At 38.7% G+C, this 27,059-nt stretch overlaps 6 protein-coding genes across 10 annotated transcripts in view; 2 read left to right on the top strand and 4 right to left on the bottom strand.

Annotated features, from left to right (window-relative positions):
- Positions 1-47: 47 nt before the first annotated feature.
- LOC128897079 (surfeit locus protein 1) lies at positions 48-1,944 on the bottom strand. The gene is made up of 5 exons (XM_054160760.1): positions 1,128-1,944; positions 897-1,018; positions 631-825; positions 387-560; positions 48-315 (listed from the first exon to the last, which is right to left on the bottom strand). The coding sequence occupies exons 1-5, from the start codon at positions 1,320-1,322 to the stop codon at positions 102-104; spliced, it is 900 nt and encodes a 299-aa protein (XP_054016735.1). The 5' UTR covers positions 1,323-1,944; the 3' UTR covers positions 48-101.
- A 554-nt stretch (positions 1,945-2,498) lies between these two features.
- LOC128897087 (60S ribosomal protein L14) lies at positions 2,499-3,920 on the top strand. The gene is made up of 4 exons (XM_054160772.1): positions 2,499-2,549; positions 3,088-3,189; positions 3,380-3,574; positions 3,721-3,920. The coding sequence occupies exons 1-4, from the start codon at positions 2,547-2,549 to the stop codon at positions 3,877-3,879; spliced, it is 459 nt and encodes a 152-aa protein (XP_054016747.1). The 5' UTR covers positions 2,499-2,546; the 3' UTR covers positions 3,880-3,920.
- LOC128897063 (KIF-binding protein) lies at positions 3,915-6,404 on the bottom strand. Its single transcript, XM_054160726.1, has one exon. It carries the CDS (start codon positions 6,371-6,373, stop codon positions 4,583-4,585), a length of 1,791 nt encoding a protein of 596 aa, XP_054016701.1. The 5' UTR covers positions 6,374-6,404; the 3' UTR covers positions 3,915-4,582.
- Positions 6,405-7,146: 742 nt separating this feature from the next.
- On the top strand, positions 7,147-10,029 carry LOC128897093 (NADH dehydrogenase [ubiquinone] 1 alpha subcomplex subunit 9, mitochondrial). The gene is made up of 7 exons (XM_054160778.1): positions 7,147-7,241; positions 7,634-7,842; positions 8,010-8,303; positions 8,396-8,562; positions 8,892-9,020; positions 9,108-9,297; positions 9,766-10,029. Exons 1-7 carry the CDS (start codon positions 7,202-7,204, stop codon positions 9,946-9,948), a joined length of 1,212 nt encoding a protein of 403 aa, XP_054016753.1. The 5' UTR covers positions 7,147-7,201; the 3' UTR covers positions 9,949-10,029.
- A 3,920-nt stretch (positions 10,030-13,949) lies between these two features.
- On the bottom strand, positions 13,950-18,020 carry LOC128897071 (leucine-rich repeat-containing protein 4). The gene is made up of 3 exons (XM_054160743.1): positions 17,085-18,020; positions 15,872-15,994; positions 13,950-15,029 (listed from the first exon to the last, which is right to left on the bottom strand). Exons 1-3 carry the CDS (start codon positions 17,100-17,102, stop codon positions 13,965-13,967), a joined length of 1,206 nt encoding a protein of 401 aa, XP_054016718.1. The 5' UTR covers positions 17,103-18,020; the 3' UTR covers positions 13,950-13,964.
- Positions 18,021-22,828: 4,808 nt separating this feature from the next.
- The window catches only part of LOC128897066 (protein tramtrack, beta isoform-like), a 10,615-nt gene continuing 6,384 nt past the window's right edge, over positions 22,829-27,059 (bottom strand). For 3 of the 5 annotated variants that reach the window (XM_054160732.1, XM_054160734.1, XM_054160733.1), the window contains exons 2-3: positions 25,798-26,782; positions 22,829-25,054 (exon numbers count right to left, since the gene is read on the bottom strand). In XM_054160732.1, the coding sequence (XP_054016707.1) occupies positions 24,486-25,054; positions 25,798-26,782 (1,554 nt within the window). In that variant the 3' untranslated portion in view covers positions 22,829-24,485. Of the gene's footprint in view, positions 25,055-25,797; positions 26,783-26,870; positions 27,043-27,059 lie in introns of those variants that run through there. The other 2 variants (XM_054160736.1, XM_054160735.1) reach the window with 2 other exon arrangements.

The following is a 27,059-nucleotide window of genomic DNA, read 5'->3' as shown; positions in this document are numbered from 1 at the left end:
TATTATTCCGTTAGCGTCGAATTCACTTTTCCCTACGAATCCCCTACTTCCATTCGAATTCGCCACTTATTTTATTCTTGTTTCTCGATTTACATGTAAACTTATATCGCACGCAACCTCTTAGAGACTACCTTGTACCACAAATACCCAGTAAACGCGGAGAGGGAATACCATGTGATTATATAGCTTAGATGTTCGTTCCTTAAATGCACTTGCGTTTGACCTCCCACTGGAAATTTAGGTAGATCTTTATCGTAAGCCATTTCCAGATAGATGGGAGCTGTCCCTGCTTTCTCAGCCATTGCATTCACGTCTCTGTGAATTAATGTTAAAGTTAACAGCAAAATTAACGGGACTAGTAACTCTACTGTATAGCACTACCGTACCTGTAAGACCATATGTCAGTGTCTGTCCTGTGTTTGGGAACGAACGGTGGTCGATGTTCGTTCAGCCTTAAAATTCCTGTAATTTCTATTTCTCCTTTTATTTGATTTTCCTGCCTCTTCGCTAAAGATTTATGGGTTCTTGGAACCCAGCCACGATTTACCAGAATCGTCAAACTGTAATAGCGGAATGTTAGCAAAAAGGAAAGGAATGTGTATTTATTTAGGATCGTTTTATATCACTTACTCTCGATCCGATAATTTAAAGGGTGTAATAACGCAATACCCTTTCTTAGCATCTTTATTCCCGACTAACGAACCGCTGCCTTCGGTTTTACCATCTACTATCAGATTTCTAAATCCTACAACGAATTCTTTCTCGTATATGAATTCACCTTTCACTTTGATGGGGTAATACTCCATCGATTCTAATTCCTCTAAACTAAATCAAATTATATGAATTCATTCGTTGTATAATGCTGTATTATCTTGTATATATTTAAATAATCTTACTTAGCCGGTAGTTGAAGAGGATCGTGAGTAGTACGTTCGTTCAAAGACTCTATTAGATTCAACTTCCATCTGCGTCTTTGAACTTGCCACGTACCAAGTATAAATGTGGCAATCGGTACGCTCTGAATTAATAACAAACGTTAATGTTGCTAATTAATTTTCAAAAATAAGACAAAGATTTATTGTTCTACAACTTGTTCCCAGTTATATGACAAATGTTTTTCTACTTGCCAGTAAACAATATCCATACAACCCAATTTTGCTTGTTTGTACATTGCTTTTACTCTTGATGTTGTAGAGGTTAGGTTTAGCTAGCTTTTCGCTGTAACATCTTTTAGGAATATTCGTGATGTTACACAATTGAACGAGATTAATGTTAAATCGTTTCCCTAGTCTTGTCAGAATTATCCCAGCTGTTAATTTCATTTTCACTGCTGAGCGATTTAAGACGATCGTTCATTGATAGTGATTGATAGTTTGAAGTAAATACGGAATACCACCGATAGCGATACCAGGGATGACTTTAAGGTAGTTTGGTCGAAAGTGATAACAGATAACAAATCGTCTCATAATTTTGACGACTTACAATTAACATCTTAATTGATGTCTGTGTGAAATATGGGTTCAATTTAGCGTTTAGTTCGCTAGATATGTTCATTTGAATTTTTGAATTTCGTGATTTTTCGTCGCCGTTTGACAGGAGGCTTATAGTCTTCGACTATATACAGGGTGTCCCAAAAATGCACAAAAATGTTGCAACACCTTGAAAGGGGCGGTTCGGGAGGTGATTTGAAACAACTTTTTCCTTAGCGAAAATGTTGTCCGAGGCTTCGTTGAGGAGATATTAACGGAAAACACTGACCAATCAGAGCGCGATGCGGCCGCGCTCCTCGACTAATCAGAGCGCGAGTATGCCGGTGGAGCGCCCGCTGTTTCGAGAACGTGGCAACGTTGCATATAAACATGGCTGTTGCGCGGTATTTCGAAAAGAGCAAGCAATTCAAGATTCTAAAACGTAACAATTGAAGATTGTTTAATTTTGTTAATTCTTCAAATGAGGCTTTAATAAGTATTAATAAGATTTTATAAAATAATGACATTGTATATAACTTTGTGGAAATTTTCCCATTAATTTCCCTTCATTTTCTGGCATATATCCCATTAATTTCCCTTCATTTCCTTGCACATTTCCCAAAAATGTACTAGAAACTAGAGGGAAATGTACCAGAAAATGAAGGGAAATTAATGGGAAATGTACCAGGAAATGTAAGGAAATTCAAGGGAAATGTACTGGGAAATGGAGTAAAATTAAAAGGATATGTGTCAGGAAATGAAGGGGAACCTTCAGTTGTCATTTCGAAATTGCCGCTTCCTCGATTTGTAGAACGACTATATTGGATGAATTGTTGGGTAGGTGAGACGATTCTGAACAACAATTTCCTTTGCATAAATGTTGAACGATGCTTCGTTTTTGAATTATCAACGAAAAACCATTGACCAATCACAGCGCCCGATTAGCGCGCGCTCTGCCCGCCATTACTGTCAATAGGGATTTTAATATATAAATAGGGAGAAATTATTTTCAACGGTTGGCAGCACGGATATTTTATCCCGTTGTAAGCTGTATTGGTCTTTCGCTTCCGGTCAACCATGGTAAGTGAGATTCTGCTTGGAAGTTAACGATATTACACGTAGAATTTTTACACCGGTGTAAACTTTATCGATTCGATCATGTTTCTTCGATTATTTATCATGTGCTTTAATTTGCCTCTCGTGTTTTCCATAAGGCGTAGAGAATGTGAAATATCTTTAGATATAACCCCTAAATTCTAGCACATGGTAGACTTATTTACGCCTGTGTAAAGCATGTTAGGCTCGAACAAAAGGTAAACGCTTCCAATTTCTACAAACATTCAAGTATTTTAATGAATAAAAAACGAGAATTAATTTTCGTTTAATTTTCCTAAGATTTACTGGCTCGTGCCTTAAACCAACTTCCTTTCAAACTGATCATCCTGAATTCAATCAATGCTTATCCTTTAATTAAAGAATTTACAAACATTATTTTTCCATTTGTAAATTAGAAAATTCAGAGCACTTTTTAGTCAACTTATGAGCTCCATTGCAACATTGATCGTTGCATGACCGTTATCTAATAACATGAGGATTAACAAACTTCTGCTCCCAACAGCCGTTCCAGAGATTCGTAGAATCTGGCCGTGTCGCCTATGTGTGCGATGGGCCACACCAGGGGAAACTTGTGACAATCGTGGATGTCATCGACCAGAATCGGGTAAGAACAATGTTAACTTAGTATTATCAACTTATATATACAACATTGCGCAATGATGATCCATTTATCTTGATAGGAATTGCCGGCTGACGTTTCACTGATGCCAATATAATTTAACTGACACCAGATTCTTCGAGTTCAGCATAGAAAATTCAACGAGAAACATATTGAACTCCGATTGCGTTTGCAGGTTTTGGTGGACGGGCCCTCGACGAGCGTTCCACGCGGAGAGATGAGGCTGAACCAGCTTCACTTGACCAAGTTCCGTTTACGTTTCCCGTACACTGGATCCACCCGAGTCGTACGCAAAGCATGGGAAACTGCAAAGATCAGCGAACTGTGGAAAGACACCATGTGGGCGAGAAAGGTCGAAGCCAAGAAGAAGGTAAACGCCACGCTTAAAACTTAGTATATATAATTTATATATAGTGTAAACTATATTATATATAATTAGTGTATATAATATTGTTTATAAATAATATATAACAATTTTTAGTCGATTTTTCGATGACAAATATTTATCGATTTCAGCGTATGGAGCTCAGCGACTTCGACCGCTTCAAATTGAGAAAAGCGAGGCAAACTAGAAATAAGATCAGATCGGACGCGTTTTACAGATTGAAAAAGAAGATCAAGAAAGCTAAAGCCCCTGACGCGACGAAGACTGCGAAGACGGAGGAGAAGAAGTAATTTTTTATTTTATGAAATAAATATAAAATTATAAAACAGCACGTTCTTGTTGTTGTTGTTGTTGTATGTACACCTCTCGGTTCTTTAATTTATAATAATAATAGTCTGTTACAAAGTATAAAAATCCGAGCTACTTAGGCAATTTTTTTTTTTATTGTGTTTTAATGTAGTACGATACATAGAATTCTGAGGGGTCATTCTACTTTAATGGCCAAGAAAAATATGCTTTTTCGCTCATTTCTTTCGAAATGATATCACAAAACGATTTACTTAAAACTTCATGCGTATATTTATTATGCTTTTAAAATAGATTATTCTTTAATTAAAGATAGTTCAATATAACATTCATATTTCTTCTTGAAAAAATTCTAATATAATTCTAAAAGCATAATAAATATATGCATGAAGATTAAAATAAATGGTTTCGTAATATTTAAAAAAAAACTTAGCGAAGAAGCATGTTTCTATTGACCAATAAAGCAGAATGATCCCTTAAACGAAAAGAAATGCAATTTTGTGATACAATTTACACAACACGCGTTCATATTGTAATTATTTTATAATAATAAAATAGTCTTAGAACTAAAACAAGCTTCGCAACTGTACATAATGTAACCGAACATTTAACTTCTTCGAACAGTTATTTAAGCATTTTATTTTAACAGATAATATCGAATTACATCTAAGGACATAGAATCTAGGTTCACCAACTCTTTTCTTGTATTCTCCGTATTTTCAAGGGGAGTAGACTGACTATTTCTTTACAAAAGCTCAATTCACATTTAATTAATTCCCTCGCGTTGCTATGCTTCTCGCAGTAATCGATCACGAATTTGTAAGCGTTCAGACTGTTTTGCGTGTTCTCTATTAAGACTGCTTTGTCGGTGGATATTATTGAATTGTACAATCTACCGATGTGAAAGTGAGCCATCAGGGCCGTATGCAACACGTCGTCGGGAAGTTCGGTTCCGGAATTGGAAGTACCAATTTCTAAGGAATCGATGAACGATTGGAAATTCTTTATGGAACTTTTGATTAGGTGATTAATCTTTGCCACTGCTTGCGGCGTTCGCTTCGTGTCACGGGAACGATCGAGCTTTATCTCGAGAAGATCCGAGTAGGTTGTTCCTAATTCGATCCAAATCTGCCTGCAAGCGGATCTGTAGTATCGCGGACTTATCTCCTTGATGACATCTTCGAGAATGTTTATTCTCTTTTTGTGCATTTTCGCTTGTCTGTCCTCGTCTTCTTCGAAGAATGCTAGGTACATGTACGCTTGGGAAACATCTTGTACGATGGCTATGTGATCGGATGCATGATCCTCTAATGTGTAATACGACTTTGCTTGGTCCAACCATTTCTGGACGTTTAAAAACACTAGTCTGGCATCCTCGAAATCTAACAGGTACTTATCAGTGATTCGGCTCGCGATTGGCTCTATATCTTTCTCTAAAATATCAAATTTTAAATCAGTCAGGTTTGGCATTGGGGGATTTTCATTATCCAACCCATCGTTCCCTTGCTTTGTTCCCCCATCATCTAGAAGTCTTTGTTTCGATATGCACATAAGTAAAATTCCATATTTAGCCCAGCATCTAGCTACGTCTGCGCTTCTGTGCTTGAAATTTTCCCACTTGGCTTCCATTTCTTCGCTTCCTCCGTCGTTCAAACTTTGAACTTTCAATATGTCTTCGTACTTCTGTAATACATAAGACGCGGCTGCTAAATGATGCTTGGCTAGAGGAATGCTATCGTTCTCCATGAAGTATTGCGACAGGGTAGCTGCGTTTAACGCCCAATCGATATAATCCAGGTCTTCAGCTATGGTATCGCCACCCAACTGCCTGCGTAAAGTCAAATGACAGTACATAGCGGCTTTGTGATTGTCTTCCAGAGACTTGTATACTTGAGCTAAGAAGTACAGCGTTAAAGTATGGATACTCTCGAATGTTTCTTGAGGACATGGTTTGTTTTTCGTTACTTTAAAGCCGATCATAGGTAAATGAACAGGAAACTTGCATACGCCATCCATGTTTTTAAAATCATAGTAGATCTTCTCTGCGCGTTCTAAGAAAGTCTTAGCCTGCATAGGTTCATTCCAATGAGACCATATTAAACCTAACTGATTCAGAGCAGAGATCACTATGGAAACTGCTGATGGATCCAATGTTTTGTCTTTCAATACTTGCAGACATTTTGTGCATGATACTTCTCCGGCTTTCAATTGCTCCGTATCGACATATAGTAAACCGAGCTGTAATTGTATAAATGCAAGCGATGTTTCACCCTCTTCTGTAGATGTGTTTGTTGTAAGATGATCAACTATGTCTCTTTCCATAGTTTGCAGAATTTCTATAGCTTCGTATTTCATTTTATACGGTTCGCTCTGTATACTGAATTTCTTATCGTCATCCAACAGTTTCTGGATGGACTTGAACTTGGTTTGCATGTCTTTAAACACGTCTACTTCCTTATTGGATTCCATATCTGTCATGATTAGGCGTTGTCAAATATAAACCAATATAAACTATTAAATGCAGTACCTAGAACACAACAAATTCAATTGTCCCTTTTTATAGGTTATAATTACCAATAAAAATAATAAAAATTAAGATATCATTGTGTACAAATTATTCGTGAGTCTAATGATACATCACGGTCTAATACTGGATATGTATAATAAGACAGGCGACACGGAATATGTGACAGCAGAAAAGTCTGATAAATCCTTGGGAATTTATATATATTTTATTTTCTTAGGTTGTAAGCAAATTATGAGTAGTCTATGCAAAGAAACAGGACTAATAGTGACGTTTAAACTAACGGCTAACGACACTTGTGGCAAAATGGCAATGTTTACAACAACATAGTTTCGTATTTCGATGGTGAGTGTCGCGGAGATAGCACGGAGAATTTTATCGACCGATTCTGAACACGTGACATCAAGATGGCCGCCGCTTGCGCATGCGCACTGTTCCTAGCGTCAGTGAAGTATCTATTACGACAAAGACAGTGGTGCCTTGATCGCCCCACAAAGAAAATACAAATAATGTAATTCTTCGATGCTAAATTAAACTTATATTTACTTCAATCGTAAACGTATTAACGATTTCGTTACTATAACATATGCGTAATCCGCATATGTCCTCGGGCACCTAAAAACAAGAATTTCGTTTCTATAATAGTACTCTATTATTATTCTAGGGAATTCTTATATATATCTAGGGAATTATTCCGAAGATATCTAGGGATGTCGCGATTGTAAATCGCCCATCGAATTCACCTCTTGTCACCAGAGTAGTGTCAGCCGAATGCAGCAGTCATGGCGGCTTGGATTCCGAAGGCTGCTATACAGGTTGCGAGTAAGTTTATTATAATCCTGCTCGTTCGACGTCTCACCTCGATGTCCTTTCAATAACGGTAATCCTGAGCTCCAATTATTTAAACGCTGCCGCGCGATTATGTGAACTCGATGTCCTGTAGCGTCTTCGTTATTCTTCTAATTATATAACGTTAATACTAAACCTACCGACCTTTCATTTATACCTTTTTTTATCCGAATCAATTAAATGCTCTTATAAACACTTTCTCCAATTGGGTACAAAAACCTTTCACTTTACACTACATTGAACAACGCATGAAACAATTGTTTATAATTTATGTATCGTATATAAAAACTGCACAGAGAAGTTTGAGAACTGTCATTCAGGTCATGGTAGGTTTAGTATTAACGATCAACTATTGGGTGACGCAGAAAACCAGAATGCATACGCTGCGTGTTACGCCGCACAGAGCCGCAGCTGCTCCTCGAAGCCCAAGATCATCAAGAACCCCACTACAGCCAAGTTGAAGAGAGGCACCGGAGGTCGTAGCTCTTTCAATGGAATAGTCTGCACCATTTTCGGCTGCAACGGCTTTGTCGGACGATACGTGTGCAATCGTCTCGGGAAAATCGGTACGCAGGCAAGTAACTTGCTGTATCGTTATTCGAATTCTTCTTTCTTTCTGTAAATAGGAATTATCTATTAATATCGGAGCTGAATAATATCAAACTTTGATTTTATGTAATAGCTCTGTCGATTTCAATTTTTTTTCTGATACACAAATTAACAAACTATGCTTTCTTGCAGTTGATTCTCCCGCACAGATGCGACCGTTACTTTGTAATGCCTCTGAAGTTGTGCGGAGACTTGGGACAGGTTCTGTTCCATCCCTTCGAATTGAGGGACGAGGAGTCTATAATCAGAAGCATTAAATACTCCAACGTCGTCGTTAACTTAGTTGGCAAGGATGTGGAATCAAGAAATTACGATCTCTACGATGTAAATGTGGAAGGAGCTAGAACGTTGGCTAGGCTCGCCAAGCAGTGCAACGTGGAACGTTTCATTCACGTGTCTTGTTTGAACGCAGAAGAACATCCCGAAGTAAGTTGTTCGTTAGTGAAGTTGTAAAGCATGCAAAGGTACAGAGATGATAATTTGTATGTTGAAAATGTACGTTCGATTTCGTTTGCTAGCCACGGATTTTGCCAGAAGGCTCTACGATTCTTAAAACGAAATGGCTAGGGGAGTGCGCGGTGAGAGAAGAATTCCCAGAAGCTACCATTATTAGGCCATCGGTTATATATGGACAGGAGGATGAATTTATGACCCATTACATGCATGCGGCAAGACGATCGTTGGGGTAACGTGTTTAATTAATCTTCTATCGCACATTATTTTGAAGTGTAACTTCTAACGAGTAAAAGAAATATATATATGTCGAATTGAGTAACCCCCTCCTTTTCGAAGTCTGTTAAAAAGTTGACTAACCTTCAAAAATTCTTAGCTCTCTAAATAATGCATATTTTTACAACGAAATATATAGAAAGTTTTTTCTGAAGTGAAGATGTAGATGTAATTTCTATTGTTTATGAAGGAAAAGAATTCCTAAAATGAAGAATTCGCAAGGAGGTTACGCTTCTATGCATCTTCTCTTTTTTCTATTCTATTTATCGATTCGATTTCTTATAGGCAAGTGCCATTATGGGAAAAAGGCCTGAAAACTGAAAAGCAACCTATACACGTGTCCGACGTAGCTGCTGGTATCGTTGCCATTGCACGGAACTGTCACACAGCTGGAAAAACTTACCAATTCGTTGGGTACGCAGTACAGAAAATCTTTATAATCGATACCAAAGCCAGAATGTTTTAGTCGAGTTAAGCTCCCATATCTGTTGTGTTTCGCAGGCCAAAACGCTACCTGCTACACGACCTGGTCAAATGGTTCTACGATCTAGCGTGTCGCGGAGACGAAGGAATTGGTTATTCCATAACGCACATAAAGCATAATCCGCTATTCCAAGTGAAAGTCTCCATAAACGAGTTCTTCTACAAGATAAATCCTGCTGTGAGAACGACTTGGGAAGTGCTGGAGAAAGTAAGCGTTATTGGTAGCAATTTAAGAAAATTATTTGGAATTTTTAAGACTCTAGGATTTTAGATTCAAATATTACAGATCTCTAAGGCTCTAAATTCAAGGATACTAGATTTCTAAGACTTTAGATTCAAAGATTCTAGATTTCTAAGACTCTAACCTCAAAGATTCTACATTTCTTAACCTCTAAATTCAAGGATTCTAGATTTCTAAAACTTTAGATTTCTAAGCTCCGAACCTCAAAGATTCTACATTTTTAAACCTCTAGATTCAAAGATTCTACATTTCTACGAGTTTAGAGCCAAATATTCTAGACTCCCAAGCCTCTAAATTAAGAAATTCAACATTTCTCACCCCTTCGACCTTAAGATTCAAGATTTCAAAGACTAGATCCAACGATTCTATATTTCCAAGCCTCTACGTTCAAAGATATTAATTCAAGAGACCTGATATTTCTCTAATTTCTTGTAGCAACACGTCTCCGACACCGTGCTGCCAAACTTGCCAACCCTGGAGGATCTAGGCATAACACCCATCGACATGGAATCCCAGATACCTTGGGAGATCAAGCCTTACAGATTCTATAACTACTACATTGAGAGTTTGGGAGAAGTCGTAGCACCGCCGCCACCAAAGACCATTCCCTTGCGTTGAAGACTTTATTATCAATGGAGATTAGTGTAAAAACAAACATACGCCTTGATGGAAATAAAGAGTACATCGTTTCAGATGTTAGCCCTTGTTTGGATACATTGAACCTGTCGCACGTTCTCTTCGATTACATTCCTCTACAGCAAAATGTAATGTAACGCTAGGACACGCGAGATAATCGTCTTTTACTGTTTATTAAATGACAGACTGTTCTAACTACAATAAAAGGTTACAGTGCCTAATTATTGTTTTTCGTTATACGTTACGTGTTAGATGTTGGTAAAAAATATAAGCTAGTTTGGTCCTCGGTTACTATGCTGACCGAAGGCCATGCAGATTTTACATTACAAATGGCGAGGGAAGAACCGTTTCCCTTTTCTTTACCTTTTTTTTTTTCTTCTCGTAGTTACAAGCACGATTTTTTGTCCACTGGGTTTTAAAACAGGGGAAGCTTTGGGAGCGTTACGTTAGAAATATTCTTGTCGTTGAAAATTTAAAATACCCCTCTCGTACATTTACCGTACAAACGTTGTGTTTACAACAAATGATAGCTTCTCTCTTTTTGGACTTTGATTTCAATCGTCGCGTGGAAGAGGCGTTCGATGTACAGTAGAATTTCGATTATTGCAGGAAACCAGAAAACTACGAATGCTTCTGATTAGGCGAATTGGAAGTGGAAGTTTCAATTGTCAATACCATGCAATAATGGAGGTTTTACTGTAATGCCATTTCTAAGAACTTTCTTGCTCGAATAGTCTGTGACACATTGTCTGTGTTACATTGAGAGTCTGTTACATTAAAAAACGGTAGTACTGTGAATTTAGGCCGAGAAACGAAGATGGAATTGGTTGATATTAATCTGAATGAGATACTCTGACGTTTCGCTAACTTCTTCAGGGTGTTACATTGTAGCGATTGCCAGGAATTGAATAAATATTTTACTACTGTATATACTGTCAGCATATTTTCCAACTAAAACAGAAGTAGAATATACATATGGGCATTCTTTATTTATTTACACCCATCGAAGAAAGCAAATTTGCATATTTTAGATTACAGAAAATTGTAGCTTCGAGGTGAAGTTGTTAATACTGTGACGACAATGTAAAAAACATGATAAACTTAACACAGTTTATTCGAAAATAAAATTAGGAACAAAGGGTATCTTTAATCAGTCATTTGAACCCTGAAGAAGCTGGCTGCAACATCGGAGTGATTAGTATCAACGAAAGCCACAAATATCTTGAAATTTCAATTTGAAAAATTGTTCATGAAATGTAAGCAGGTTGCTTATGGTTCGTTAGGAAGCTCTCTAGATCGCTAGCTTTAGATTCTCTCGCAACGAGTAACTTTAATATTTTATATATTTCACCTTGTCACTTTGTAAATTTGTCTATGACGAAGGATAAAGTAATCGAGATGCGTATTCAAGCATTAAACCTAGTTAACAAAAGCATAGTTTACATGTTCGATTCACAATCTTGCTTGCAAGATGAATTTCAAACATCTTTCTTCGTAGACAATTAAAGCGACAATTGAAATTGTAGAACGTTAAGATATTAAAGTTCTTCGCTGTACATGTAACAAATCTGCTGTGATGAGAGTGGTTCTTTTAGGCAAGGAAGACTACGCACACGTAGAACGATCGCACAAAGAGTTAACTCCCCTAACAAAACTACCCTGATATGTTTATCAATGTGTCTATCGTAAACATTGAAAACAACTTATTGGAATTTCTAACCAAGATCTTGGTACAGAACTTGAAATATATTCTGATATGTTCAATGCGATTTCTTTTTACCTAAGATGAAACGTTGAAACCAGAAAAATCAATTGAAAATTGTCAGAGAACTGAGAGAACAATTATACTGCGAAGAAGATTTATCTCTATAAATTCTAATTTTTTTTGACTACGCACCACAAGTTTGAATCGAATCAATCTTCTAGATCAAAGAGTTAACTCTTTCTAAGATCAAGCACAAATTATCGCGATTCATTTCCTTCAAATCGCGCGAACTTTCTTCCTTCGAAGGATTCTTAATACGAGTCGAACTTATTATATTCTTAATCTCTACATACTTTCATTATCGTCGACGAGAATTATTTACTCGAATTGATAACCCTTCGTTTTGTGCACTCGACACAGAACGTTTCGATTAATAATTGCCTGGGCATGCATTAAACCTTCGCAGTCCTACTTTAACTTTCCAACTTCGTTCAACAAAAGTGTATCGAAGTAAGAACATCTGGACCGTAAAGGCCTAAAAGCTGCACCAAAGTATTAAATCTTACTCGAATCTATCGTATAATTAATTACTGAGCTCCACAATAATTTAGGCAACAGAAGAATGAACAAAACAAAGGGTTAACATGCTGCGAAGTGGACAAGTGCAAACACAAGTCACACTTTTGCGATCACTCCTAATTTACAGAATAAATCCTAAACGGATGCAGTTTCACTAACCCAGTTACACCGGTCAGTTTAAAGCTCGTAGTCGCATTCTTAAGATTGTGCGAGTTACAATAATCGAATACAGTGAATGTCTGAAAGAGTCGTTAATAATTGTTAATTATCTTGCGAAGCGATGCTGCAACAATAGTCAGCCACGCAAGGCTCCAAAAATTACAAGACCGGAACAAATTTAATTTGATATTCATAACTTTTTAGAGGGTACATAAAATCTCTACGCTTGATTATAAATTAATTTTACTCTTTAACAAGGCTTGTCTCCAAAAATTAAAAGACCGTAACAAATTTAAATTAATATCTACTGTTGTAAAAGATAAATAAAATCTTTACGTTTAACTATAAATTGTCATTCTCTAAGAAATTAATTTTAATGCAATGGATGACTATTTGCGCAGTTTATCTCTTTTCATCTAAAATAAGATCCAAGTATTAATTTCTGCACCATTCGTATCGTACAAAACGATTCGCTATGTACAGAAGGATAATTTAAAGTAAAAGGTGATACGAAAAATGATATCAAGTTATACAACAGTTTTGCTATACTTTCGAAAAGTGTTGTTTATGTGGAAACGATGTAAATCAATAGAGATCAGTTCTTTCATCGATAGCATGTTCACCGATGGGAATACTGATACCAGTAGGTAATTATTTACAATAGCGTAGACATTGTTGACTTCAATGGCTTTGCAGTTTGTCAAAGGAGAGTTCATTTCAAGATATTATTATGAATTTGAGGAATTATGTAGTTTACAACATTTTGATACTTTGTGAAGGAAGGTCATTGATTGCTTCGAAGAGCAAACCATTTTACTAGATGTAATAATTATATGAAACGTGATCATTATTAGGCTGTCGATTTGATATATTTATGGGATACATAATTATGAAAAAGATGTTTTATGGGAGCGAGTACAGAAAGTGCACAGTTCCTCGAAAATACTTTGTCGAATATATTACGAATATAGTATCTGTACTATAATTATACTCACTTGTAATATATTATGTTTTCTTTAATGCCCAATAACAGAGATTGTTATTTCTGTGTGAGTATTAAACTAAAAACACTGATATTTCTGAGGCGGTGCAATTGCTGCGACTACTGGTTTCAAATTTTAGGAATCATACACATACACAAACCAGAGGTAATGATACTATTCTGCATATTTTTCCCCAATTACTACACCTTACTTGGTGTTTAGAATTAGAATTTACTTAGCGATCACCTGATTCTGATTCTTAATAACCATATCTTGAAAACTAGACATTTATTCCAAAGCTATCAAAGTCATTCAGCTCTCCATTATTGTGAATAATTACCACATATATGTTAAATATATTATTTTAACATCTTTGGTAAAAGATTTATGGAAGTTCAAAGCTACCTTTACTATTCAACGATCCACACTAAACCCAAACTGGAACTGGTATGTTTAGAATTAGAAACAATTAGCAACTTTGTACTCGAAAGACAACTGAAATCCTCTCCTCTTACCTCGAGCAACAATTTCAGTGATATGACGTAAGTAGCTCATCGGAGCTTGAGCTCGACTCAATGAAACAAGTTCATCGAGAACAAAAGAACAAGAAAGAGAGTCGTTGGCAGTGAAAATATCCCCACAACTCCCGAGCCCAAGTTGTCCTGGACGACGTTGTCGTGGCACCTGGCGATCAAGTCGAAGTCCACCAGGTTCATGGGTTTCCCGTTGTACTCGATGGGCGAGATACAGTAGTTCATCTTCTGGAACTCGGTGACCGTGCCATTAACAAAGTCGCTTTCGAGCACGTTGTGAGCCTGACAATCGCAAGGGAAGTGATTGTCGACAACGCTGACGGAACCGACCTCCAAGTGGATGTCTCTGGCGTGGCGAGGGGCCTCTAGCACGTGATTCCCGTGAAATCTCAACAATTCGATGCTGTTCTCGTGCTTGAGGAATAGTCTCTCGATGAGGTCGATCTTGTTGTTCAATATGTTCAGTCGGTCCACGTGGTCCAGCCCGTCGAAGGCGTTCTTCTCGACGATGCCCAGGTCGCTCTCCTGAATGTTCAGAGAGTGGACGTACGACAGGCCGCGGAAGGTGAAGGACTGGAGCGAAGAGAGGTCCATGTAGGTCAGTTTTAGGAGTCCAACGTGCTGCAGGCCGTCGAACGCGTCCGGCTCGATGGTCCTGATGCCGGATGGGAAGATCAAACGGACCACGTTCGTCAAGCCAGAGAACGCGTGACTCTGGATTCGGAGCAACGGGTTGTTGCTCAGCAGGATCACTCGTATGTTCGACGTGCCAGCGAACGAGTAGCCCTCTATGTAACGGATCTTGTTGTTCGCCAGCAACAACACAGACACGTTCTGCAGAGCAGCGAACGAGAACTGCTCGATGAAGGGCAGGGGCGTGTGTTGAATTGAGAGCTCGCGCAGCTTGCTCAGACCGCGGAACGCGAACGGACGTATGGTGGAGATGTTGTTACCATCCATCGTCAACTTCCTCAGGGACTTCAGTCCAAAGAACGCGTCGCTTTTTATTATCGGGAAACTGTTCTTCGTCAGGGAGAGCTCCTCCACTGTCTGGGGCAGGTGCTGCGTAGGGATGTCTTCCAGGCCCCCTGTGTTGCAGAGAACCTGCAAATAGTTAACGCATGATTAGCTCATGTTTCATTAGTGTTTCATGTTTCATCATGATTATTAAATAGACCTGAACAACTTGTTCGATATGATACTTGATTTCATTCGACAGCTCTTAACCCTTGGGACTCGAGGCCTTTTTTCTGGTATCTATCAGCAACTCGAGATGCTTTCTTAGCATTCTCTGGAGATCCTTAATTTCAGATTTGAGAATCAGGTCACCTCTGCCTTAACGACAAGCATTATATTGACACTTCGGGTTCCAAAGAAATTAAACCTAAAGTAAACCTAGCGGTCACTCAGAGTCACCTCTCGAAAGGATTAAATTACCATTCAACAGCAGCAGCTGACAATTATCTATAAAATAATGTCTAACTTCAAAAGTATAACTGTCTTTCCAACAATACACTTAACCCTACTTTGTATATTTAACCCTCTATCGAATCAGTTTTAGCTGTGTGTTTGTGTATTGCGAAGCTTGACTTCTTAAGCGAATTCCCTGTGATTCATAAACTGATGTTTGATCTCGACATCCATCCAACTCTGTGAGATCAGAGCCGTAATTGTGCGTAACACCCTACTGTAATATGCGAACATGGAATGCTACATGCGATCTGGTGGTATTGCAGGCCTTAATCTGAGCTTAACTAATGACTAATCGCTCATCTGGGTGCATCGGTTGAGGATTAAGTGCTGATGGAATCTTAGCCATCTAATATTGACCTTTCGACAACTCTAGAGAAATCTCAGTTGGAACTTTTCTTGATTTTCATATAAAATCATGCCTACTTCCTAGTCTAACTATATATCTATATCGTATTATAGTTGAGAATAGTCACCTGCTTCGGGGAAAGGCAAATGCATTTCGTAGGGCAGTCCCAAATTTTGGTAGTAGTGGTTTCCTGTTGTAGCGTAAGTCTTGGGCTCAGCGTTGCTGTCCACAGCAAGTAATAAATGCAGATCTACAATGAAAAAAGTTAGTAAATTAATTATTTTCATTACAAGATTCAGCTATCGTTTTTGTGTGATTATAGGTACGTAAGCAAACATTTGCAGTAGTACTTATTTTTGTAAATTTAGAAGCTAGTAATATTTTTTACGGAAAGTATTTCTTTCAAACATGTACAGATTGTAAGTAGAGAATTGACTATTTCGATTACAATGTTCAGCTGTTGTTTTTGTGTGATTATAGGTACGTAAGCAAACATTTCCAGTAGTACTTGTTTCTGTTGTTTCATCAATCATTAATACACCCAATTCTGTTTTTACACCGTGAATATGTTTCAGAAAAAAAGTGTGAAAACATGAGAAAACACTGTGTAAAAAAAAACATTGCGTATATGTAAAGTAAAATGAGTTGAATACAAGGATTAAAAACAACAATTACGTATATAATATGGAAAGTTCTTATGAAGACACAAATCTAATCTATTGAATTTGATTTCTCAGATTTTTTTAACAGTCCTGGATCAAATGCAATCGTCCCAAAAATAAATTGAATACTCTGTTACTGTGAAGCATGTTAAACCAAAAGAAGCCTGCGTAAGACAGAATTGGGTATACATTTCATGAGATGTATTATTCCAAAGGAAATTGTAATAGAGAAAACAGATCTCTAAGTTTTGGAACCTCGGAGATCATTGAATCTCTTTACGATGGATGACTCCAGAGATTTTTTAAACAGTCCTGGATCAAATGCAATCGTACCAAAAATAAACTGAATACTCTGTTACTGTGAAACGTGTTGAACTAAAAGAAGCCTGCGTAAGACGGAATTGAGTGTACATTTCATCAGACGTATTATCTTTAGGTTTCAGAACCTTTGAAATCATTGAATCTCTTTACGATGGATGACTCCAGAGATTTTTTAAACAGTCCTGGATCAAATGCAATCGTACCAAAAATAAACTGAATACTCTGTTACTGTGAAGCATGTTGAACCAAAAGAAGCCTGCGTAAGACGGAATTGAGTGTACATTTCATTATGTATTATTCCAAAGGAAATTAGAGCCATGTTCGTCGCGCACACACGCGAGACAATCTGATTTGTACCTGCGCTCTGCAATACATCAATCCTGGAGTTTTTAGGGCGCATGCCTCGGCATCCAGGGAAACGTGACGAGCGACTGCCGATGTTCCAGCGTGTCCTGGAAAGCGTGAGACGAGTAAAGGCGGATGATACCGCGGTGTTGGACGATATCACTCGTTCCCGTTCACCGGACCGCGGAGAGGCGAGCGTCGGAGGCGCTCGTTAGAGAGGGAGACGACAGAGACTCGCGCCTCTTAGGGGTCGCCCCCAGAATTTCTGCGAGGGGAGCGAAACGAGCAGGGGTGGAAATTCGGTATCCGTGGCCGCGTACGCTGGTGTTCACTGGCATTCACCGGCTGGGGCTCTGAGCTTTATTTCTCCTTACCGTCCCCCACCGACCCCGTTTCGCCGATCTGCGCAAGACCATAATTATTCTCTCGGTGCGCGTACCCTGGAATGAGACTTATTAGAGGGACAGAACTATAGGAGGGATGACCAGAGGCGTACTGACCTGTGATAATGCGGCGCGCTCCGTGGGATTTGATCGTTCCCTTGGTCGTTGATGGTCGTTGACCACCGTTCATACGACGCCATGCTTTTTGTTTTTTTTTTCCTTTTTTTCAGGGGGTGTTGGTTGCTCGGTTTCGTTACGACGAAGAATAGATCCGGGAAGTCTCTACGCTGAGGGATGGTCGACTTGTAATAACAATCGAGAATTAATTGTATGGTTCAATTGAGAGAGGATCGATATTTTTAAGAGTAGAAATTTCTACTTACGTAATTATTTGAATTTAATTATTTGTAATTTTTTAATGGATAGAAATATTCTCTCGTTGTTTCGTTTGATGGTAGTATTCTTCGGAATATCTTCGATAGGATGAGTTTAAATTCATCGGTCGAGTCTCAACCTGATGGACATTACAATATTTTGTATATACAGGGTGTCCCAAAAATTTTGTAACACCCTGAGGGAGGTGGTTAGAGAGGTGGATTAGGTTGATTTGGAGGTTAATACTCTAACGATAATAATCAAAATTTATTGGTTTTCGAATTTCGTATATACAGGGTGTCCCAAAAAATATTCTAACTCGTTGAAAGGAGTGGTTCGGGAGATGATTTGAAACAACTTTTTCCTTAGCGAAAATGTTATCCGAGGCTTCGTTAAGGAGATATTAATAAAAAACGTCGACCAATCAGAGCGCGCGGATACCGTTGGAGCGGCCGAGGTAGCGAAGGCTACGCGCTGAGCAGTCGCTCAATGTCCTTCGATGCACGTCGAGTCACTTGTTCGCGTGTACGTGAGCGGCCGCTCAGCGCCTAGCCATCGCTACCTCGGCCGCTCCAACGGTATCCGCGCGCTCTGATTGGTCGACGTTTTTTATTAATATCTCCTTAGCGAAGCTTCGGACAACATTTTCGCTAAGGAAAAAGTTGTTTCAAATCATCTCCCGAACCACTCCTTTCAACGAGTTAGAATATTTTTTGGGACACCCTGTATATACGAAATTCGAAAACCAATAAATTTTGACTATTATCGTTAGAATATTAACCTCCAAATCAACCAAATCTTCATTATAATTGAATCAACCTAATGGACACATAACAATACATCTGTGTATGCAGTATTCAGAATTAATTAATTAATATTATAATTATATATATATACATCTAGTTTAATTCCCATTCGTAATAAATTAAGTAAATATATAATTAACTATTCTCGAGATTAAAACGAATTTTAATAATTTCGTACGAGTTAAATTGAGTTTCGATCGAGGCGACTTTTTTGTTCGCGTTTAAACGATTCTTCGCGTTTGATCGCGACGATGTCAGAGTCAGAGCAGAGAGAGAGAGAGAAAGAGGGGCGAAGGGAGAGGGGGGAGGGGGAGGGAGAGCGAGAGAGCACCGATATCGCCGCGGGGAAGAATTTCAATTAGGCTACGGAAATGGGTAATCGCGAGTACACAGCAAAAACAGGCGCTGAACTAATTTTACATTATAACATCGTGCCATTACCCAGTCCAGGGAACATAATAAAGCTACCGCTCGATCTAGAAAAACAATTTAGTTCAATGCTACAATAACGAATTATTTTCGTACAAAGTAGCCTAATCGATTTATTACGAATACTAATAGCAATAATAGCTTAATTTTTATTTTCCGACGTGCCTTCCAATATTTATCAAATTTCCAACAAACATTGGGATACGATAGAATTGTTCTTAATGCGACATATTATAATTATCAGCAATACTTTATCATTGCAATTGGCTGATATTCGCATCCGTTAACTTTCCAAAGCAGTAACGTATTACAGAGTAGCTAACAATTATTAATTATGTACGAGTATACGACGATTTAACTACTAGCTTATTTATGATAGAGTCTGGGACTTATTGAAAGACTTTTTACCTGAAACAAATCTTTGCAGCTAACGTTAATTGGTATAAACATTTTTCAAATAAGCTTTGAATACTTTGAATACTTTGAATACGCTAAAATTCCCTAAGGATTCCCTAGGAACATCGACGCACCTTCCAGGGCAGTGACGTCATATTTGGCACCCAGTCACGCATAAATGAAAATTGGAAATACTTCTTAGCATTCAATAATACTAATCGTATGGATAAATTATAACATAGAGATAGGGGTTGAAATAATCTTACAAACGAAACGCATTTTTTATAACGGAAAAAAAACGGTTTTCCTGGTTTTGGCGTCAACCGTTGCTGTGGGATCATACTTCGTTTCCTATAGCTACGGCACTGTGCGTTCAGCCATTTTCAATGCGCGTTCACACGCATGCGCGAGTGGGAGCCAAATCTGGCATTGAAAATGTTGTAACAGGTTGATAAGGGGTGATTTAAAACAACTTTTTCCTTAGCGAAAATGTTGTACGAGGCTTCGTTGCGGAGATATTAACGGAAAACCTCGACCAATCAGAACGCTAGGCGGCCGCGCTCCCCGACCAATCAGAGCGCGAGTATGCCAATGGAGCGCCCGCGGTCGTAAGCTATTCGCTAAGCGGTCGCGCTCCACCGGCATCCTCGCGCTCTGATTGGTCGAGGCTTTTTGTTAATATCTCCTTAACGAAGCCTCGAATAACATTTTTGCTAAGGAAAAAGTTGTTTCAAATCACCCTCCGAATCACCCTTGAAACACCCTGTAGATGAAAAATTGTATATATTAACTAATATATTGTATCGTTGGAAAGCAACGAATCATGATAATTATGTACAGCATATCTCGATACATAAATCATATTTTAGTTTAAATTTTCACTTTTCATTAGAATTTCCCTTTCAAAAGACGAACAAAGAGTTCGAAGAAATAAACCATTCACGATTATCATTTAACTACAGCTGTAAATAACTCTACTAAAAGAGTTACAAATTATTCACCGCTAAATGACTAATAAGAAATCTAAATGTACCAAGTTGACCCAATTTTCTAAAATTCTACTTGCACTTTTCTGTATACAAGAGCAACCTACTTTGATCGACAAACAAACATTTTATACTTTATATACATGATTTTGTTACTTATACTGATATGTATATGTAGATGTATCAATATAAATATGTAAATACATTGGATCTGTTTCATACTTTTCATCAAAAACAAATTGTAATCCCTCGATAATCTAAATAATCCAACTAATCTAAATTAAAATTCATTCTAGTTTCGAGACGAGTTTAATACATTTACGACATTTATTACAAATAGTACTTGAAGTAATGGCTTACTAATGGAAAATTACGATATGAGTCCTTTGACTCCTTATAAATTTTTAAAAATATTTAAAACATTACAAACGCACAGTTGATTCTATTCCAGAACAAAAACAGAAACAAAGGATATATTTAATCAACTCTATTCGATCCAACGTAGAATTCAGAATAAATCCTGTTCGCTATACTTTCTCACATTACAAATATTTGTATTACAATTGCATAATATAGGTTGATGCTTTTTATTATTTATTTTGTTTATCAGGGAATTTGCACGCACAAAAGAATGGGAGAAAACGCTTAATTATCGCAGTTTCTCAGTATATTATATTTTATAACAAACTCGTACAGTTCCAGTAACATGCATCCACATAGTGGAGATGAAAAGCAAGAGCCGTACTTTATGGTGGTAAAAACTTACAATTAATCAAATGTGTATGTACGTACGCGTGTGAATGTGTATGTGCAAATTCTTTCTCAACGTAGCAAAAATCAGTCTTAAGAAATAATACGAAGCTAAGTTTACGTACAAATAAAAGGCAACTTCGTTCTCCCTCCTCTCTCGATTATTTACAATCCTAATACAGTAGCTAGAATACCTAAAGTCCTACGCTCTCGTAAGGCATCCAAGATTGCGTCTACGCATTGATTAAAATCATTAACGTTATGCCATACGAATTAAAACTTATCGGTTCTCAGTACCAGACCACGTAGCTTTTTTCCATGTGCATTCGATATATTGCTATGCTTCTTCTTTCTTACTTTACGGAATTAACATCTAAAAAAAGTTCGACAGGACATCTTCGAGCGCGGATTTCAACATGCTGATATGTTTCTGAATACCTTATCGATTCGTGTATCATTTTCCTACGTACTGAGAGTTTCCATCCTTTACGCTTTCTTTCTTTCTCCATTTACTTTGAACACGTAACTTTCACACATTATTACGATACGTAACAAGTATTCGTTCAGACATTTGGGTATATATTCTAAAATCCCTGTGTTTAATAAAAAAAAATTGAACTAAAGTTTGTTTACGCCTGTAAAACTTCATTTCTTTACCTATGTCAGACTTGTAGCTTGTACTATTATCACCTCTCTCCTATTGTTATAAATAATATTTTTATATTTGAACTTTACTATTTCTTTGTTTATCTATATGTATATATATGTGGCTGCGACAACCACTAATTCAAGGATCAGTCATTTCTTTCTTTGCGATTAGTGTGCAGGTACAATGTTACGCAGTTTATTATGAAACTAAGTAGGTTAAAATTTCACCTGAATCTCATCTTCTCTGCGCAACAGGCAGAAGGGGGACCTGAACAGTTAAAAATCAGGAGTAAAATGAATTTAAAACGAAAGATGAAACCCAGATGAGATTTAAAAACCCATGGAACACGTTATCAATCGCTATTCTTTAAAAACTACTATGGCATTTTCTATGTATATAAATGCTGAGGTAAACAAGTTTCAAGGCAGCTTTGGTTTGTACTTATTGAAGAGTATCTTGGTATCGATACAGAGAAACTTGTCTGGAACTCGAACAAAGTCCTAACCCTTCGCATTCCCAAGGCAAGATGAACTATAAACAATGAAATATAATATTTTCATTGCAAACTGCGTTGGTACAAATGTGTAACTCGTGAGAAAAGGTTGTATAAACTGACAAAGATCTAATAGAAACCTTCTTGAAGTCGAGCAACCTCGATTACATGGAGTGCAAAGGGTTTTGGAACACTGTTCTGTTTGTTACGAACAAACTTCACTATACAAAAGGTCTCATCGTCAAGATGTTCCTTTACTATTACTGCTTAAACTGATTGTACTATTGTACTATTTGTACTTTTCATAAAATCTGAGATCAATAATGAACGTGTGATATACCTCTACGTGGTATATCTTCATTATAATGAATTTAAATATATAAGAGTCTCAACCTGATGGACTATTACAATATATCTCTATATACGGAGTTCGCCACTAAATTTTGTTTACACGAACGAATGAATTTACATTCGTGACTCGAGTCTCAACCTGATGGACATTGCGATATATCTGTATGTACGAAGTCCTCCTTTGAAAATTCTCTATATAAAAAAAAAAAAAATCGATTTACGTATCTCCGCGTCGAGAGTATCCCCAAATGCGTAAAACTCGTGATCTACGCAACTTTATATGAAAAACACATCGAACAATGTAGTCTCGATACAAGAGACAACGCGAAATATCGAATACAACGATTTACAGAGACGACTGAGACTTTACGTAACAAATTAGTGTCTATGAATCATTGTATCCGTAACATAATTAAGACAACTGCTCTCTCGTACTCTATAACTATATCATAATTAAAAATTTATATCTTCTCATAATATAATATACTTTTCATAACTTATATATAATATATATATATATATGTGTGTGTGTATATATATATACTCTTCTCTCGTGTATACATATATCAGTAAAATAAAATAAAATAAAAAAAAAAAAGAAGAAAAAAATGAACACGGTTTCGTCGAGCTGGTAACGCAGGTTCGGCTCATTCTATCAGTCTTAAACGTTAATGAACGATCATGTTCGTTGTACGATGAGGTAGTTCGTTATTGTATGTATAATCCATATAATATTGAGCAATATTGCAGCTGTATCCCAGGGCCATGATCAGTAACGATAATGTAATCTTATAATTACCAACAAATTAACAGCGATATCTCAGTCGTTAACGAAATTAATTGTGTACAATTCTTTTTCTCTTTTCCTCTTTCGCGTAATAATGTCCCATCGACAGTATTTAACGCCGAAGATAGGAGTATATCTTTGTTGAAAGAAAAATAATAAAATTGCTAAAATAATATACAACCCCCCGTTTTACACGTCTCGATCCATCGAACTCGATTAAACCTCTAATAGTACTATGTCGATTGCCAAAGGAAATGAAAAGATATCGAATCACAATAATAAGTAATAAAAAATTGTACATGCATACTCACTGGTCCAGAAGTTTTAAAGCTTAATGCGATTCGAATATATATTTTTAGAACGAGATAATAAAATGAATCGTGTAAGATTGTTCGACGGAGGATCTTCAACGCCCGATTAAGTGTAAGTGTCGCTAGATAACTTCAGACAAGGATTATCGATGCAAGTAAAAGGCACAATTGTCAGCATTAGGCTTTAACAACTTTGGAACGTAAGTTCCTATTTCAGTCTCTAATATCCACAACGCATTAATCAGTCTTGTGTAAAATAGAAGAATCTCAAGAACCTCAAGAATCGGTATCCTTGGTATCCTTATTGGTTCTAACGAACGTCTGCATTCTATGGGTTATCGTTACAGTGGTAACATACTGCTAATCCCTGAGTCTCGCCAAACAACCTGCTTACTTAACTGGCTACGATTCGGTTGCTTACTCCTCCATTTCGGTAACACCTTGCTCCCCCTGAGGCACAAACGTGAGATTGTCTTTACAAATAGCGAGCTACAAACATTACCCAACAGAGTTTCACCCATCAGCTTCGTAGGACAATGTAGACTCCCACGTATAATTTTGTCTAAGCCCCGTTCTCTTAAATTACCTAAAACCCTTACAATTGGTGCTGTTATAACCGAGATATAGTACGTCCAGTTGCTGTTGGGAGCCTGACGAGCTTCCCAACGATATCGAGAAACAACAAACATATCCTCTGTTAGTTGTGATTGCAGGAGTCCGAGCCAACACCCTCTTCATCTTTTATCACCGACGTTGGCGGTACTATCACGCGGACGTCCGGCTTGCGGCTCACGGAAAGGTCCTCCACTTGGTCCTCGTTGCTCTGTTGCTTGACGGAATGCATCACCGGGCTGGGACTTGGACTGCACCGTGTTATGTCCAGTATGTCGCGTTCCATCTGACAATCTCTAGGCTTGTACGTTTCCATTATCGACCCGGGACTCTCCATCGCCGTGTTACTGCTGTTCTCGTTTTCGTTCTCGGAGAAGGTACCGCCGTAGATGCCACCGTTCGCATTGCCTCCGATCCCGTATGGAAAGCACGCGCCGCTCCCGTTCGAGCCGCGCTTGAAAGGTCGCGACGTCGTGATACCCAGCTTCTTCACCTTGTCGTAAAGGGTTCTGGAAGGTACCCCGTACTTACGTGCCGCCTGCAACGCGCTCATCCCAGCCCGCACAGCCTCTATCGCCGACATTATGTCGTTTCGCGTGTACTGTTTGTAACGCTTCCATTCCGGCTTCTGGGTTGGAACGTAGTTTGCGATACCTGGGAACACGGGACAGTTTCAGTTTCAGTTTGGATGTTTTCGGAGTTCTCAGGAATTCTGTTTTGGAGTTATTCTGTTTTAGGGAAGGGATGTTCTTGCTTCTGAGGAGGAGGGGATTTTGGAATTCTTTTTGTTTAGAGGGAAGGTCCTCTTCATGGCTCTTGTCATGAAGACTGCATAAGGTGATCCAACTCCATACGAAAGTTACTAGAAAACTGTTATCAAAATCCCGAGCTTTAATTTCTTTAATTTCTACCACTCGGGGCGCTAGTGCGTCGTTCATGAGTCTTCATGGTTCTTGCTTTAAGAAAAGGGGAATTCCCTTTCTTAGTTCCGGAAATGGCCGTAGAGAGGCGTGGAGGTCGTCTAAAACTGGCGGATTGACGCGATTGCACAGATGCATATGTAATTTGATTTCATAATAATTTACATTTTATTCGTCCCAACGAATGAGCCTTATGCTACGTGTTACATGTAACCAAGTCAATCTGTAATTTTTTAAACGACCACCACGCCTCTCTACGGTCGCTTCCAGAACTATGTTCCCATCAGAGTTGCCTTTCTTTAAATTGTGGGCTCCCAAATCTCCCAATAACCCTCATAAGAAGCTCCCCATTTCTCAATTTCAAGAAAACAAAACCACCAAACCACGAAGGGACCTAAACCTCAACCCTGGCTACCCATGGACTCGTCTCCCATCATCTCCCGCCTTTCTCTGCCTTTCTCTGCCTTTCTCCTGTACCTGACTTGACGTCCCCAGTGTAAGACTGCGGCGACGGCTGCTTGTCGTCCTCGTCCATCATGGAGACGTCCGTGTAAGGGCTGTGGGCGGTTTCCGGGTGCGTGACGTCCGTGCTGCTGCGTCTCTCGTTCTCGTTCGAGGAGCCGTTGCTGGTGTTCCGAAAGTGTCCCTCGTCTGGGTGCAACAGAGGTATGCCTTGTGAGCTATCCGCGTGGCCTTGGCCCAGGACCGTCCTGAGGATGGGCGTGTCCCTGTTCATCAGCATATTGGAGAGTTTCTTACGTTTCAGGGGAGAAGTCTCGAAGCCGTTGTTGTAGGAACCGGTCAGGATAGAAGAAGAGTGTTGAGAATGGGAGGTTGTCTGGTGACTGGAGCTCGTGTGGGAGATGGGAAGCCCTGAGAGAGGCCACATGGGTAAGGGGAGGCGATTCGAGGCCTGCTCCACAGGAGATCTCCCATACATGTTGTAGGAAGTGCCCGTAGAGTGAGGCGGTGAGGTGTGCCCGCTGCTGTGAGCCACGCTGCTTGTGGTGCTCGTGCTGATAGCTGGTGGAGGCGACATGGACGTCTCCACCTCCTCGCGACGACCCTGGGAGCCGTTCTCCTCGACCAGACCCTTCACCTTCAGCACCTCCGCAACCTTCAGCAGGCCTGCCAGCTGCTCTTGAGCCACATTCACCTCCCCACGGTACATGTACTCCAGGATGGCCTTGATCTCGGAGTACTTGACGTCCTTGAGCACGACTATGGGATGCTTGCAAGGTAGATTGATGAACAGGGTCTGGAAGTAGGAAGAGCACGCCGCGAGGACCATTTTGTGGCACTTTACAGAGACGCCACCGTCCACGGCCAGGGTCACGTCGGTGAACGCCTCGTTCTGCAGCAGCTCGTCGAACACCGTCAGCAAATTCGAGCGGTGGTTGTTCCATCGCAGGCAGTACTGCTGCGACGTGCTCGCCATTTTGGTCGAATGGTGGAGACGAGTCTGAAAGAAAGGAGACTGCTAGAATTGGTCGGTGAGCAAACTTATGCTGTAGGATTTATTGTATCGGTATCATATGTTATATGCTTACTTTTTATGTATGCATCGTAAGTTATGTGTATTAAAGCTTTCCGTAAGTTATTGTATTGAATATTGGGATTCGTTGTGGTCTTACGACAGACTTGATGTTTCTATATATTTTGTATTATTGCAAATATGTAAGGCTTGTCCAAGGGCCAAAGAGAATGTTAACAATGTCGAGTCTGGAAGAGGTGTGACT

Source organism: Hylaeus anthracinus, unplaced genomic scaffold, assembly GCF_026225885.1.
Source record: "Hylaeus anthracinus isolate JK02 unplaced genomic scaffold, UHH_iyHylAnth1.0_haploid 11978, whole genome shotgun sequence".
Classification (NCBI taxonomy): Eukaryota; Metazoa; Arthropoda; class Insecta; order Hymenoptera; family Colletidae; genus Hylaeus; species Hylaeus anthracinus.
The sequence above is the reverse complement of the archived record's forward strand: the minus strand, read 5'-3'. Positions and strand labels throughout refer to the sequence as shown.